Raw genomic sequence first — 16,511 nt, 5'->3', positions numbered from 1 at the left:
TTGCTGCCAATGTATGAACTCATCTTTTTCTACCCTGCATGAAGAAATCTAAACGGCTCCTTAAAATATACGATATTTACCCAATAACAATCATTTCCATGCCGACTGTATTCTCCAGATTATGAGGCACACTTTACCTCCGTATTGTTAAGCAATAGTTGTGGTGTATCTTCCCATCTGGTAGGCGTGCGTGCATGCGTGTCCGTGTGTAACAAGACTTCTTGTGCAACTTTATTGACAACGGGCACCGGTTTTCGGTGCACCTTCCTTTCTGGAGCGACTTAAATTCCGGAGAACACGGCAATACTCAACTGGAGGTATGCAACGTTCACACGACATATTATACTGCATGTGCTAATGAGACCAACTGTTATTTCTTCATGAAGCTATTCAGTAAAGGAAAACAAGTCTGGAACTACTAACGTGAAATGTTCACTTTTTTCACACTACAGAAATGTGTTAACCATTTCACACTACGGGCCAAAATATATCGTCATTATTGTACATTATAATGTCTCGAATCATTCAATAGTTTACAGGATTGTAAAGTAGATTACTGTATCAAGAATTGAGATACTTGTCAAGGAAGGCACTTGCTGGGGTGGTGGTGAGACACTGCACATCTCTGTGGCCACAAACCTGCTAGAGGCAGTCTCAAACATTATTCTTCAGCCAAACTCTACCAGCGTTAATCACTGGCACGTTCTGGAATGACTGCACTTGCAATCTGGATGTTGATGTTAATTTTTGGCACAGTATTGTATAAAAAAATGCCTCCACTAGAGGGAGGTCAAGACAGCCCCTCCAGAGTGTAATTTGGCCTACTCTTCCACCCTGACCAGACGTCTTTGGAAGAGAAGGGAGTACCCATACTTCATCCCACAACACACGGACCTTCCGATCAACTAATTTACCAACCTAAAATGTAACATTGTTTAAACTTTAAATATGTTTGCGTTACCAGCAGACGTTAGATTACAAGAATGCAGAGGCAAAATATTACTGAATGACTGAATGATTTTATGGAGTGCATTTTGCGATTGGCGATCACCAAAGCGATGGAAACGCCACAATTTCCCGTACGATTGTAAGTTACAGGAGGACCATAGTTGCGTGCCACTAACGGCCGTCCAGCATAATCTCTGCTGCATCAATGCGGAAACTGGCAATCGTGGGCGGCACATTGAGGAGGTACAATTCGAGGCCATATTTCAAATCAAACTTGATCCACTGTGGTGGCGGCCGTGGACGAGCATAGAACTAAAACAACCTCGTCACCTATGGGGACCTTTTTGGCAGTATCAAAAATAATGAAAAATAAAAAGTTTTACCCTCTCAGATGTTGAAAAATGAAGGCTGTCTCTAGTGCAGGCCAATCAGTTTAAAAAACAATGCGTATACTATCAGATAATGTTTGTCTGCATGTTTTTCCACAAGTATCGGTGGTTAATGCAGACTTGATGCCTGTTTTATTGCCAGAGCGTCAAAACCTTTTCTTATTTTTCATCAACCGTATCACCATTCATAATAGAGGTTTTGTTGGGTTATATTGCGTAAATATATAAATGTGTCATTAAACCTGCCACCACCCGACACAGCCAACTAGTAAGGGTTGTCACAAACAGAACGTGGCCAATTCGTCACTAGTACAGCAACACCGGTGCGTTGGAGAGCCAAGCCACAACATTTACAATCTGAGTACAAGGTTTCGCCAGTAATTACAACCATACTTCATCAGACAACAGCCAGATTTGTGGAGAAGTCCACTTGTTTCGTTCCTTATATAGAGGCGTAGATGTGGTGACCAAGCTTCTGCACTTTTGCGCAAAGTGTGGGGGGGGGATTAATGAGTCAACGTACATTATGCATGCGCATTATGCGAGCCCTTTGATCTTGTCCTTCCTATCCATTGTGTATTAAAATAGCTGTACCAACGGTAATCCCTATGGAAGTATGGTGGCTTGTATCGGCGTGCATTTAAACAATATATTCTTTGTATTCTTTGATGATTCGCTTCCACGCAGCACTAAGACGGGAGCTATCCAAACAGTTGCATTTTTATTTATTTATTTCAATTTCGATACATTCTCTAATTAGTCTTGGCCAGTAGTAGCTGGTTTTGCACAGAACTTCAACATTATCCAAATCAATTGGGTGTCCTTGTTGGCACGCGTGTTCTGCTACTGCTGACAGTTGTATTTGGGAGTATTAAATATCTCTGATGTTCTTTTAGTCTCGTGCTGATCATTGTTCCTGTTTGCCCAACATAGCATTTACCACAAGTGCAGTTAATCCTGTACACACCTTATGTTGATGGCTCCGGTAATACATCTTTTGTACCAAATATTAATTTCTGTATTTCATGTACCGTGCCAAATCTGACGGTGTTAAACCTATCACCATTGATTTCAACACAGGCGAGTATCCAGGGTGTCCTTAAAATGTTCCATCCATGAGGTAATACATTACAATTAGACTATCAGTTTTGAGATCAAACTGTGAAACTCCACACCCACAAACGTGGGACTGTGGTATGAAGATTTGATCTCATGGGTAACATTGTTAAACCTACACATGTCCGTCGTGGCGTTTTGGCAGCACATGTCCTAGGGTTTTGAGAGATTTCCAGGTGGTGATAGTCTTGAATGGTTGAACCATTCTGCACCGCTGAAGGTCACTTCAATGGTTTAAGGGAACATTTTGGCAAAATTTCAACCACGCCTTTCAAAATGCTGCCGAATAAGTTTGCATTAAAATGGATTATATATTTTCGTACACCCTATATAGTAGGCTAAGGTTTCAGGAAAGTATTTCTTTCAAAGGCACAATGACTTAAACATTATCCTGCTCCGTAATTTCTGGACAAAAGCACATTGCTTTTTGCAGCCTTTTGCATTGAATGGGATCCCATTGTTTATATGGCGTGCTTTTGTCATGATATCTTTTAATCTGACATCATATAGAAAATCTTAACTCCGCTGATGAGACCCGGAAGGTAATTGCTCGATACTATTTATCTGGAAAGCCAATAGGCTGTCGAACTAAAACTTATTTTTACTCTCATGCGGAGGCACAGAACAGAGTTCTGCTTATATTCGCTTTCACGTATTTGCCACGCCAGTGAGCTCTTTAACGACGGCAATTCCGGACCGACCCCCGACACGAGCGCCGACGGCTTCCGCGCTAATCCTCTCCGTCGCTGCCCTCGTCGGGGACGTAGCCGGCGATTTGGCGCAAGCGCAGGGTGTCGTACTGGGGCGGCGGCGTGTTGGGCGTCGGAATGGGCTCGCGCGGGCACTGCATCGCCGTGTGGAAGGTGGGCGGGTCCTCCGCTGGGCTGCCACCCACGGGCAACTGAACGGGGAAGTGGACGGAGGGCGCGGGGTCGGGGCCGCGGACGAGGGACGCGAACGTCCTGCGGCACGTCGTGAGCAGCTTCTTCAGCAGGATCCACGGGAAGTCGACGCAGAAGATCTCCAGCACCTCGACGACGCACAGCATGGAGCAGCTCAGCCAGAGCCCCAGAAGCCCGCCGAGGTTGGAGAGCAATGTCACGATCTAAAAACGGTAAGGGGGGCCACGGAGGCCACACAAGGGCTGTCTGCACACCGGTTCTCTCCACCTACTATTGTTCTGGAGTTGTGGTTGTAGTTGTTGGCGCACCCAACGTTTTGGAGTGGGGGGGATGAAGGGGATGCTTTTTTTTTTACCGAGAGTATCAAATTGGAAATAAACGTTTTCCAAATCATGAAATGTATCTAAAATGACAATCATTTTTTGTTACAATTTGCATTAATAAAAAATCTCAAAAATGGTCAATGGCATAAAAAAGGCTATCCAAACATTTGGTTGGGCCTCTGGTTATAGCCAAAAATTTTACAGCCACAGCTGCAGTATAGATGTTGCCCCATGAAATCACTTTGGATAGTTTTATCGAACATTCAGGGCCATATACTTGTATTGGCTGAAGGGAGGGTTTAGGGGCCTATGCAAGGATAAACAAAAATATGAACGTACAAATACACAGGATTTTAAATTAAATAATTGCAGATGTTCAATAATTTGCGATGTAAGAATCTGCTGTTCCCTGAACCTCACAGATTATTGGCGGTTTGCGACTGCTCCTCCCATTAATTCGTAGACTTCTGGTTCTCTCCCAGAAGCGGCGAATTCATCCAGTTGCCAGCTGCACCAACTTTGTAATCCGCGCATTTATTTGTGCTGAATTGTTTGGAATCACGCAACGTGGCTCCTCTCGAAAATCCACGGCACTTTGTTTTACAGATTATAGAGCCTCTGCGGTGCGCCACGGATTTACAGGGCCCACCAAATGCTTCCCCCTGATATCAACGCCGATTCCTGGAGTTCTGCAGTTAATGGATTGGATCTCTATCCCACCTGAGGACGATTGCTTGTGTGGCGATGGAAACGTCGCGATCTATTATTTTTTCTACATACGTGACTTTACCGAAAGAACCAAAGAGTATGCATTAATGGGTTGGGTTCGGCTACCCGATGGGGTTCAGGGTTGTACCACGTGTCGCTCAGTGGCACACAGAGCAAAGCATCAGACGTCGTGCTGGATAGTGCGCACGGTACAAACCAGGAGACAAAAAAAATAGAAGAGCTACGCAGCACCACAAGTGCGGAAACCGATGCGGCAGTCCCGATGTGTTCAGTCTCCATTTCATATTCTAGAAGTGGAATTCTTCGTGAAAGCACACAAGGGTTAGATGGTGTAAATACAAATGTGTCGTTAATTCAGCATGGCAAATTAGTAAGGTTTGTCATGTAGACAAAACATGCCAATTAATTACTAGTTCAGCACACCGGTGTGTTGGAGAGTAAACCCACAACATTTACAATAATCCTCCAACACACTGGCTGTGTTGGGTGGTGGTGGGTTACCGACACATTTTTATTTACGCGATCTAACCCAACAAAACAAAACTTTGTTACGAATAATATCGATCATGAAAGCCGACTGCTACGTGTTAAACAAAACACGTAAGACGTACGCTGCTCGCCGGAGATTCTGAAATGGTCTTCTGGGTGAGATCTTTGAAGTAAATGTTGACAATGGCAATGTCGCTCCTGAGAAATGCAAACGTGGAATATTAAAGAAATGACAGTGATTGTAAGCCCCTTATTGTAATTGAAGCAAAATCATTTGGTGTCACGTTAATGGCCTTGAATGTAGATGCGAATTAAACATTTCTCTCGTTGGCACCTCTGGCTAAATACTCACGGCTTCAGTGTGTCGTTGGCCGGCAGTCCTCGCTCTTCAGAAAGGGCACGCAACAGCCACCCCTGGAGGCACAGCCAATGTCAAGTATTTTGTCTTCCATGCTCGTGACAAATGCCATCAATGTGGGAAACCCACGTGTTATACTCGACGTGAGCTAGCAACCGCTGCGGGACACCTAAATGTATTTTAAATACGTTTTACTCACATACTGTGGTGTCAAACTTGGAGGGTCAATTATTAAAAAATCAAACACTCGACCTGCAGTACTGCCCATGATATATCATTAGAGTACTGTACATAGTTGAGTACTGGGTATTTGTGAAGCTGTGCACTTGTTCAACTATTCCATCTGGACAATCCATTGAGGTTGGAACATCTCGTTTGCAAAGGTGTCCACGTTTTAGCGACGGGTGTTTACGGAGGATTAAGCGCGCAATTGTACGTGCGTGCAATTCTCTCATTCGTACGGTTGCTGATGTAGATGCAGAGCAACTACAATTTCACATTCAGGTGGTCAAGCCAGACAACCGCATCAGCAGTAGCAGAGCGTATCACCGTGATGTCTCCTTCGTATGTGTGGATCGGGGCATTGCGTCGTTATACGTTGTACGGTCTGGTTCCGGATGACCACAGTCGCACACTCCTGGAGTTTTGATTTATTTTCCATTTGTGCATCGGATATCCGCATCTGCTGCCATAGTTTGTGTGGTGGATGCGATTTAGGGGTGGACCATGCACGTGCGTGCAATTAATTGGCCAAACTAATCGCCATTGGTTCACTGACACCTCAGACTAGATGCGGATGTAAGCCTATCCCGACAGCGACAGAAAAGGTTAGGCCAAGCAGACATGATATTTATGCTCTTACCTTAGATGCTTTGGACGGCCAGTCAGCTAGGCTCAAAGTTACCTCGTGCTCCGTCTCCCTGTACGACAATACTAACAGATCATGCAAATATCCCAGGTCATACGACCAGAGGTTGAACTCAAACGACATCCCTTTAGTCCATAAGAGGATTTTTGGGTTAGATCGCGTAAATATAGATGTGTAATTAAACCCACCACCACCCGACACAGCCAATTAGTACGGTTTGTCACGTAAACAAAACGTGGCCAATTCGTTACGAGTTCAGCACACCAGTTGTGTCATGGAGAGTAAACCCACAACATTTACAATTCGAGCACTGCGACGTTTCGCCAGTAATTACAACAACCAGCCTTGTTTAGGTTCGGCTGTGGTTTCCTTGCCTTCAAGCTGAACGTATTTGAATGCACCGCCTTAGTAGGTGGTGCATTGAAACGGCTCGTAATCGTGTGAGCCATAGCACTGCACGCTGTTGACACAAGGCAGCACAGTACAGGAGAACTCCTCTCATCCACGACCCAATTGCCCACAAATTCTATTTGTGGGAGCTGTAGAGTCCGCAAAAAAAAATCTCCTATTATCCACAGCACTATTCATTACATTATCCCATTTATCAGTGATTTTTTTTGTTTGTTTAAATACTTTTTTTGTATTCGATTTTTGCTGTACACATGAACAAAGGCCCGCAGCAGAATGTTGGGTGACATAAAAAACAACCGCACGCCGAATAAATCCGCCAGGCCCGTGTACCCGACGTGTCCTGAAAGTCAAAGTGAAGAGGTGGTGGGTCATTTTTAAGTGGCGTAAATTTGTAAACAACTTCACAGACAACAGAACCGGCGATGTCCATTCTCCCGCATCACCGTGGGGACAGGCGGAGTTCAGTAGAAATGCGACCGAGACGTGTTTTTTTTTCTTTACACTCACGAGCAAATTTGTCGGCAGACTTGAATACACTTGAGCTCCTCTTTAATGTACATGTCGTACAGGCGGTAGTAACAGTACTCTGAAAAGGGGAAGGTGGAACAGAAAGCAGTAGAGCGTGAATCATTGTCGTCTCGGAGCACGAGAAGACAAAAGGGGACCGGTTAATGTACAAAATTAACATTTGTCCAACTTCGCTTTTGAGTGGAGCCGCTCACCCCAGCCTGGGTTGTTGTCGTAGTTGCAGAAGCGAGATCCTTCAGGCAGTGGTTGCTCGTAATTGGCACAGCCACAGCTTTTGATCATCTCCAACTGGAAGCACGAGTTCTGGCAGGTCTTTTGGTAAAGTCACGTAGGTAGAAAATAAAATAAATTAAATCACGACATTTAGGGCACAACACAAGCGTCCGTCATCAGGTGGGACAACCACAGCAAGAAACAATTGCTGAAGTGGGCAAAAGGGCTGCTGCAACAAGAGGTCACGCTCAATTCGCGTGAACCAAAAGCACGGTAGACGCTGAGGTTCTGCCGGGGCAAAGGGCAGTTCATGATGTGCAACACAGTTACAGTTGTCAAGGTACTCACTTGCACCGAGTATGGGCTGTCGTAGAGGCTTTTTACATCGATGTCACTTCCGTCCATTGTGCAGTCGCTGTAAGGCTCACCGAGTTTTTGGACATCGTACTATAAAAAATTAACAGAAACAACAACAAAAAGTGTCAGCTTCTCAAAGGGAGCTTAAATTGCTTCTCCGATGCGTTCCTTTGGTTATACTGCACGTTGTTCAGCCTGATGCCCCTCCCCGCCCCCCACCAACACTTCGCTCCACTTCTTGGAGAATTCCTGCGGAAGCTCCCGGCACGTGGGGCAAAACGTCAGACATCGTACCAAGCCACAACAACAACACACGGCGCAACCCGAAAACACATCGGAGAGAAACATATAGAGCACAACCAGGATACCCGAACCCATTATACTGATCCTGATCATTTCGTTCCGTGTTCACGAGTACCACTCGAAGTCCCAGGGAAGACTCCGTGGCTGGGGGGATGTTGATCCCCACGGCCTCGATGAAGGGGGTTGTATTCTGCAGGTGGATGCCAATCTTGGCACCGGCCCCCATGGCCAGGTAGGGTAGGGCATTGTCCTGCCTCGTGTTAAGAATCATGTGCAGCCCTGAAAATTGCAAACGAACATTGACAGGTTTTAAAATGTAGATGATTTTCAAAATGTTATTCTTGTGTGATGGAGGGGGGGAGAGGTGGGGCAGTGAGGGAATAAAGAAAAATAGCATCTCGAAGATTTAAAGATTGCATCTGTGTTGGGTCGCGCAATGCAGCACCCACCGTAGTCAATGCCGGCGGAGGCAATGTCCAAACTTTTCCCATCGCGTCCGTCATTGAAAGTGAAACAATTTCCCAAGATTGGATGTTGTAACTTCTTGAAGCTTGTGCTGAAAAAGGGCAAGGTCGCAGTTCATTTGAACAAATGATTAAACGTTTGCAACTGAAGCACCAATTGCCATCGAGTAGAACATACTACCAAAGAACCCCTGTTAACGACTAATCGCTTAACGGCGAGCCTCCATAGATTCAATGCTTTTTTTACCGATCATTAACCTGGTAACGACACGCTGTTGAAGGTACAGTAAATATTAATGATGCATTGATTAACCATGTTTCTTTTAATAGTATGTGTTTATAAAGTTCTTTTCTTCCCCTTCCAATAATCGCATTGTTGCTTCACAGTTCGGAAATACTTGAAATACCATCGTGCAAAAAAAGTTATTTTACATATAACATAAACAAATAGCCCCCGATTCACCTGCCATGCGCAGTATACGTTGGCTGTGTGGCTGTTGGCGTGTGGCTCAACTGGGCGTCAAGGTGGCGAGATGTCAACTACCTCGCCTGGTATTCAGGAGGTCGTGGGTTTGATCCCGACCCTGACGCCTGCTGTATATTTGAAGTTTGCGTGTTCTCCACCTGTTCGCGTGGATTTTTCTCTCCGGGACCTCCATGTTTTTCTCGCCACATTTCGAATGAACACGCGTTTAGAGTATTTGGCTGCATTAAATTTCCATGTCATAAGCCTCTTAGTTGAGCTATCATTTGTGGCCAGGTCGCTTCTGAGAAAGAGCTATATGGCTCAGTGGGCCTTACCTGGTAAAATAATTAGTTTAAATAGTTAATAGTGCAATGTCAGCGCAGGGCTGGGGAGAGGCAGTGGCTTTACCTGGGATCGCAAACAGTTCCGCTGAAGAGGCAACCGATAATGAACTCATCGGAACTGTACCCAAGCTTGTCCTTATCCTTCTCGGGCACAATGGCCATGATGTTGATGAAGTGCAGGCGGTACCACTGCATTACAGCATCAATGGCGGACGTGAAGGCATTGTAGATACATTTTTTTTCTTCCCCACACTGCACACACACACACGCATACAGACACACACGCGCGCAAATCGTCAGTGCATTAAACCTCTATCAACGTTTACGTTTGCATCAAACTGAAACTTGGACATTTGTTCACAGCCTTGGATGGAAATACAAAACACGCATAAAGGGAAATCCATACAACGCATACAAATTGAATGCGAATAACTGCAATCAACAGTGTTTGTAAAGAGCAAACTTACCACTTCAATAGCGATAAGAGGTTCGGACGACTGATAATTTTGGCTGAAGTACGACCTCATTTCCACCTCCCCCGGCACAACGTGGAATTTGCCGCTGATCACATCGGTGACCACGGTTTGATTGGTGACCGTGGTGTCCAGCCACACCAGCGGCATGGGCAGCGGCTCGTCGTCCCGCTTCGCTGTGCTGAGGTTCGTCACCGCGATGCCGATGTTGTGCAGGGCCACGGCAGCGTTCCTGTCCAGCTTCTCCAGCAGAGCCTGGGACTGATTGTATCTGCACGCGCGCCAGTCGCAGGAGGCGTCGTTAGATCGGGCGGAGACGAAGCGCCGTGCCCCGCTCTGAACTTTGGTACGCGTTGGCCGGGTAGGGATCGACGCCGCGGATTTTAGGCTCAAGCGCAATACTTGTAGGCATTGCGATACATCCTGTAGGTTAAGTTGCTGCATGAAATCATTGATATCACAATGTGTATTCGAACAATTACGTGCCAAACCTGAAATAAATGTGATCATTTGAACTTTGAATTAGCTTTACATTTTATGAATCGCATTTTAAAACGAGATTTTAAATGACCAAGTTGAATGACATAGGGCGCGGGGGGGGTATCGGATATGGGTGGGAGATAAAACAGTCAGGTAAGGAATTACATCGACAAAGAGGCCCCCCTCCTGCCCCCAAAACTATAACGGCCCCAGCCCCCACCAAACGTAATCCAGTCCTGCACAAAGATTGCCTCGCCTCAACAACAGAAACCTGCGTGTAAAACCTTGGCACCAAACGACATTGCTTAGATCATGGCACCTTTTTGCCGGTATCAACGTATGAAAAATAAGAACAGGTTTTATCCTTTCTGGCAATGAAACAGGTGTTAAGATGTTCAAACACCAAATAAACCTTTTGCAAGGATTCAAATCTGCACCAGTTTCAAAGACAATGGCATATATCATTAGATCACGCTTGTTTGCATGTTCACCACGAGTACGTGTGGTTAATGCAGACTTGATATTCCTTGCAAAGGGTATCTAGTTGGTGTTTTGAACATCATAACGCCTGTTTTATTGCCAGAAAGGGTAAAACGTATTCTTATTTTTCATGTTATTGCTTAAATGTGTTGTTAATGTTTAAAATACACGTACTTTAGTGTTACCAGCTTAGCGCTTTAGAATTTTATTTAACTAATATTTTCGTAATGAAAAATAAATAAAAAACTCGAGATGAGTGTGTGAACCACTTTTGACATTTCATTACTGTACTATATGTGGATATATTTTTTTTTGACGTAGGAATTTTATGAACGCGGCATTTAACCAAAAAATATATTTAACACACCGTTAGTGATTATGGTGTTTGAATTTACCCGTACTAATTTGTCTTCGCATTACTTGCTATTAGATATTACTTTAGTCCACATGTAACAATACTGAAAATGTACCGGTTGCATCTGTAGCAGCAGCAGCAGCACAGTTGATGTATGTGCTTGGAATCACACCGAAGACCCAATGCGATTAAACACGTGTTAGAAAACACGTACCGGTTCTAGACAATGTTGTGTGTTCGGAAATGTAAGTGGGACTTGGGCAGCACGTCACTCGAGCGAACGGTGGCTGAGAATAACGACGGAGGAGCAGCCAAAGAAGGAAGCGAATCCGAGGGAACGTCCACAGTGGAGACGGATCAATTATCTTAACGATCGGTACATCAATTGAACGTGATAGATGGCAACTTGGAAGGGTGCTTCATCCAGCAGTGGCTGATGGCGATGTGTATTTATTATAGGCTACAAAACTCTGCGTGGAAATGCAAAACGCACAACTCATTAAATCATCCAGAAAACCACTCACTTGTAGGGATTGAGGCTGCAGATGGTGATGGCTGGAAAGGGCATCTTCTGGTAGCTGATCGTCACCGACACGGCGATGGAGTAGAAGCTCTGTATGAGTTGGATGCCCTGCCAGAACACCATCGCCACTGCGATGAGCGAGAGCACGATCCAAATCGTCTTCTTGATTGGCCCTTTGGAGACGGCGATTCGGCGCATGCCGTGCATGTTGGTGTTGTTTAGGTAGAAGTCCAGCAGGTCGGTGATGGAGGGATCGGGGCCCTCGATCTTGAGGGTGTCCTTCACCCGATGGAGCACACGCTTGGAGTCACCCTCAGAAGCCATTGCAGCGCAGCTGTGAGAAAGGAAACACCGGGGGGGGGCAACGCGGTCTTAAGCCAAGGACGCGCGATTCATCGGGCGACGATCGACGATTGCCCCTTTCGACTTAATGTGCAAGCGTTGCAGCAGCAGCAGCTATTCTGGATGCCGAGGGCATTTACCTCGTGTAGTGAATGCAAGTGGTGTGCTCAGCTGTAAACAGGAGTGTCGTGTTGCTTCCTCACAGTGGGTGGGTTATCTGTTTTATTGGGGGGCATTCAACTTCTGAGAAATAAACGCTATCATTCGCTGCCATCCACTCTTCGCTCTCTCTGCCTCAGTGTGTGCTGCTGCTGCATGACACACGACTGCGACTTACCACGAAGCCAGCAGAAAGAGGTGGGTTGCTGCTGGTGGGTAGGACGGACTGAAATGTTAATTTCAGGAACAGGTTATTCTGGTCAAACAGCGCACATCCCCCTTCGAGGCTTCCACTCTTTGTGCGGAACATTTTCATTTGGTGCTTCAACGCCCCACGTAATCAATGCGCATAACAGTCCGAATTTAGCATTTGCCATGTTTATTTATTTTTTACTTTAAAATTGGAATCGTAGACCCCGTACTTATATTTGCATGTTAACAACATCAACTTCCCGGTTGAATTGTCAGCACCAAGTGCAAGATTTTAGAAGGTCCCAGCGTTGAATGAAAATAGCCAGAACTCGCCAGGTATGTGAATGAATAATACAACGAGCAGGGTTCTAATGTGTAATCATAACCAGTTGATAATGCCTTATCTGTACGCACCACATATGACAATGCCCATACACAACGCAGCTGTTTTTTGGATAATATAATCACACTTTATAAATACAGCACAGTATAGCGCAATTCAATGCACTATAGCAGCTGCACAATCTACCTTGCCTGAGACTCCACTGTCATCGCAGACTCGGATGTAAGCCTACACTGCTTATAGCCCTAAACTCCAACCCCATCATCATAATTCCCTAATCAGCAGTCGGCTCTTAAAGGCATGCTTCGTGACGTTATTTACCAAGGATCTACCGTCTCTCGTATTCACAGTGCATTGCGGCTCTTAAAACATTGAGTATTTTTTTTGCAAATTCGATAAAAGGGCTATTATGTTGGTTGCCGACCCCATGCTCTACTCTACGAAAAACTAAATAAGTTGAATCACTTCGTGCCTCGCGAAGTGTACTTTGTCTTTACGCTGGCTGTGACTTGTTTTAATGCTTTATTTTCCCCAGAACCAGTTCTTGTTCTTGTTTATTATCATGTCTGTGTGTTTTTTTTATTGAAAGCGCTTTGAGATTGTTGGGTTTAAATTGTATATAAGTGTAAATATTTAGAGCCAGGTGTGAGCTCATTGAGTCTATTCATGTCTGATTTTCAGTGTATCCCTGAATTTAAATACATCACACATCGGTAACAAAAGAAAGTCGATGCGAAACAAAACACAATCACAATGTATACACAATTATTAAAATACGGAATGACTTCCCAATTGTAGCGAAATATAACAACACCCATGTGAACGCAAACAGGTGAAATGCGATTAAATTTCAACATGATAAAAATATATATAAAATGCAGTCCTGTCATCAGCAATCCGCATGTATCTATGGTGCAACAATGAGGCCAGCAGCGTCTTCACGCGAGCCGATCTCCATGGCTGCATCTCCGTGGACGATGCCCCCCCTTGTGATGTGTTCTCCTCCTTTGCCTGCCATTCAGCAATTGTTCCTGCCCGCCGGTTATAATTGCCCAAAGTCAAAATTACTTCGATTTCACAAAATTAACAACTCTTCTAACTCATCTTGCAATATTACTTCATTGTATAATCAACAACAACGTGGCACCCAATTTACCGACCGTGTGTTATAGCTGTGGCAGCCCCATCGGCTTAACACAACTACAGTTGGGGCTGAATTGGCATTGACATAATGGGGAATTTAAATCGTGCAATGCAATTAATTCCTTATCCGCGAATTTACCCAACTTTACTTTATCGCCTACATCTCCCGCGGACAATTTGAGTTGCGGGTAAGAGGATTTTTTCCGATATGAATTACGACATTTTATATATGTGTTGAACTTCTTTTGCACCGTACGTAGTCAACCACGCAAATCGGAGGTGTAATGAAAGTAGAGCTTTCAATTTGGTTACATTGCAGCAGGGTCGCAGAGTAGTCAGAACGTATGAAATCTATTTTAACAAAAAAAACACATTCGTCATTAACACTGACATTAAAAGCTAACACAAATATATACACTAGCCTTTTGCCCGTCCAAGGACGGGTGTATTGCAGTAAAACTGAAACTTGCAAGCGAAAAGCACAACGCGACGTGATATTCATTGCATCCATTCGATCCATTCGTTTGCAATTTGTAAGGCTGTGGTGACACAGACCTGTTTAATTTTAAGGTAATAAGCCCTTGTTCATCATGACGTCCTTTTTACTTCTATGTCTCAACAGTGTTACGGAGATCGCGTGACGTGAGGGTTCTGCCTTTGTAGTGAGGGTTGTAAGGACGGCTAAACGATTTGCAGAAAATATCTAATTGTGTTTTTTCCGACAAATATTGCGATTTGATTTGCGATTACATGTTTGTTTTAAGTCAAGCTTCAGTTCAATATTCACTGTGTAATAGATTTAAAACATGTGATGGAGCATTACCACATGATACCATCAATATATGAACTGCTCTATATATTCTAATGCAAGGATGAGAACTTAAAAGATATGAATTGCTTCCAACATGTATTTATTAAAATGTTTTAATGGAAATAGAACAATCAAACATATAACAATTGTTAATGTATATTAATAAAGTTATAACTAAAAATAAAACAATTCCAATAAGAAAGTAATAGGACTTTTGAAATCGCAGCCTTTGCGATTTACTAATCGCATTGTTTCACATAGCGATTTCGATTTGAAATCGATTTATCATTCAGCCCGAGTTGTAAGTTGATGCCGAGAAGGGGGGAGGAGGCGCCTCGGGCCCCCATGTGGAGTGACGTTATGCGTTAATAATTATGAATGGAGGGGGGTCCATTTGGAGGACATCACCTTGTAATGATTATTAATGAGGGGGGGTTGTTCGATGTGGAGTGACGTCACATGCTCATGATTATTAATGAGGAGGGTGGGTGACGTCACCTGCTCATGAATATTAATTAGGGGGCTGGTTGATGTGGAGTGACGTCACGAGCGTTAAGAACAGACATTCCTGGGTGATTATAGTATGTATAAGTGCATTTCAGGCATTTGATCTTCATAACACACGAAGGCCAGGGAGAAAGAGTGAATTACAAGTTTAAAAGTGCAATTTAACACCATGGTGCCTGTTTAATAATTGCATTTTGGAAAAAAATTGTCGTGATTACCAGTTTTTTTTCATAGGCATGTATATGGGTAGCTACCTAATGGTGGTTTGCTGAGTAACAGACACACTCTTCAATCATTAACAAGTATTTCAATACAACCTCATCATACTATGTTATATATATGTGTACAAAAAGAGTTTTGCTGACTGGAAGGAGGGAGGGGCGGACGGGCGGGCCCCTGGTGTGTATTACAACTTTGCGAAGGACGGCACAGAAAACCCGCCCGCCGTATTTCGTGGATGTTGAACTTTGCAGAACCGCTTTGTGTCCACCAGGTGGCACTGCACCAGCGCCCTGCAGAGTGAGGAATTACCACAACGGGCATCCAATCACAGGGAGAGTCAATAAACTCTACTAAACTATTTATTTTACCAGGTAAGGCCCACTGAGCTGCATAGCTCTTTTTGAGAAGCGACCTGGCCACAAATAATAGCTCAACGAAGTGGCGTATCACGTGGAAATGTATAGCAGCAAAACTACTCTAAATGCATGTTTCTAAATGTGGAGGGAAAAACCGGAGGTCCCGGAGAACCACAGTGAGAGACATGCAAACTCCACGACCTCCTGTATACCAGGCGAGGTAGTTGACATCTCGCCAAAGTGGCGCCTACAGTTACTTAAGATTAAAGACAGCTCATGCAACTCTAAATATTTTTCAGATGTTTTTTTAATTAATTTTGTTTCAACATAAATAAAGACGGCATGTTTTGCAATTGGACTAAAGTAGTTAAGGTACCATGTCCAATGCCGCCATCACACTGCCCGACTTCCACTACACACGACTCATCAGTGAACCCACCACCACACTGCCCTACTTCTACAACACACGACTCATCAGTGAACCCTCCACTACACTGCCCCACTTCCACAACACACGACTCAGCAGTGAACCCACCACCACACTGCCCCACTTTCACAACACACGACTCATCAGTGAACCCACCACCACACTGCCCCACTTTCACAACACACGACTCATCAGTGAACCCACCAACACACTGCCCCACTTCAACAACACACGACTCATCAGTGAACCCACCACCACACTGCCCCCCTTCCACAACACACGACTCATCAGTGAACCCACCACCACACTGCCCCCCTTCCACAACACACGACTCATCAGTGAACCCGCCACCACACTGCCCCACTTCAACTACACACGACTCATCAGTGAACCCACCACCACACTGCCCTGCTTCCACAACACACGACTCATCAGTGAACCCACACTGCCCCGCTTCCACAACACACGACTCATCAGTGAACCCACCCCC

General features: G+C 44.6%; 1 protein-coding gene across 3 annotated transcripts; it reads right to left on the bottom strand.

Moving 5' to 3' along the window:
* Positions 1-999: 999 nt before the first annotated feature.
* On the bottom strand, positions 1,000-12,285 carry LOC144721083 (epithelial sodium channel subunit gamma-like). Of its 3 annotated transcripts, none has more exons than XM_078598452.1 (13): positions 12,199-12,285; positions 11,521-11,853; positions 9,676-9,952; positions 9,273-9,460; positions 8,384-8,490; positions 8,050-8,213; positions 7,623-7,721; positions 7,256-7,373; positions 7,041-7,119; positions 6,117-6,174; positions 5,249-5,310; positions 5,019-5,094; positions 1,000-3,558 (listed from the first exon to the last, which is right to left on the bottom strand). In XM_078598452.1, exons 2-13 carry the CDS (start codon positions 11,841-11,843, stop codon positions 3,184-3,186), a joined length of 1,926 nt encoding a protein of 641 aa, XP_078454578.1. In that variant the 5' UTR covers positions 11,844-11,853; positions 12,199-12,285; the 3' UTR covers positions 1,000-3,183. The 3 variants fall into 3 exon arrangements, with proteins under 3 accessions (XP_078454578.1, XP_078454561.1, XP_078454569.1); XM_078598435.1 differs by lacking the exon at positions 12,199-12,285 and adding an exon at positions 12,065-12,192; XM_078598443.1 differs by lacking the exon at positions 12,199-12,285 and adding an exon at positions 12,002-12,168.
* Between the last annotated feature and the right edge of the window lie 4,226 nt (positions 12,286-16,511).

The sequence above is a fragment of the Lampetra planeri genome, chromosome 1 (assembly GCF_965212315.1).
Source record: "Lampetra planeri chromosome 1, kcLamPlan1.2.h2, whole genome shotgun sequence".
Classification (NCBI taxonomy): Eukaryota; Metazoa; Chordata; class Hyperoartia; order Petromyzontiformes; family Petromyzontidae; genus Lampetra; species Lampetra planeri.
Note: the sequence above shows the minus strand (reverse complement) of the source record. Positions and strands in the feature narration are given on the sequence as shown.

Coding starts and splice junctions, on each gene's coding strand:
- LOC144721083 (XM_078598435.1), bottom strand. CDS start 12,135: ATGGCAGCGAATGATAGCGTTTATTTCTCAGAAGTTGAATGCCCCCCA. Junction 11,854..12,064: donor AAACAGATAACCCACCCACT/GTGAGGAAGCAA, acceptor CCTTTCTCACAG/CTGCGCTGCAATGGCTTCTG. Junction 6,175..7,040: donor GTCTGCCGACAAATTTGCTC/GTGAGTGTAAAG, acceptor ATTGTCGTACAG/GGAGACGGAGCACGAGGTAA.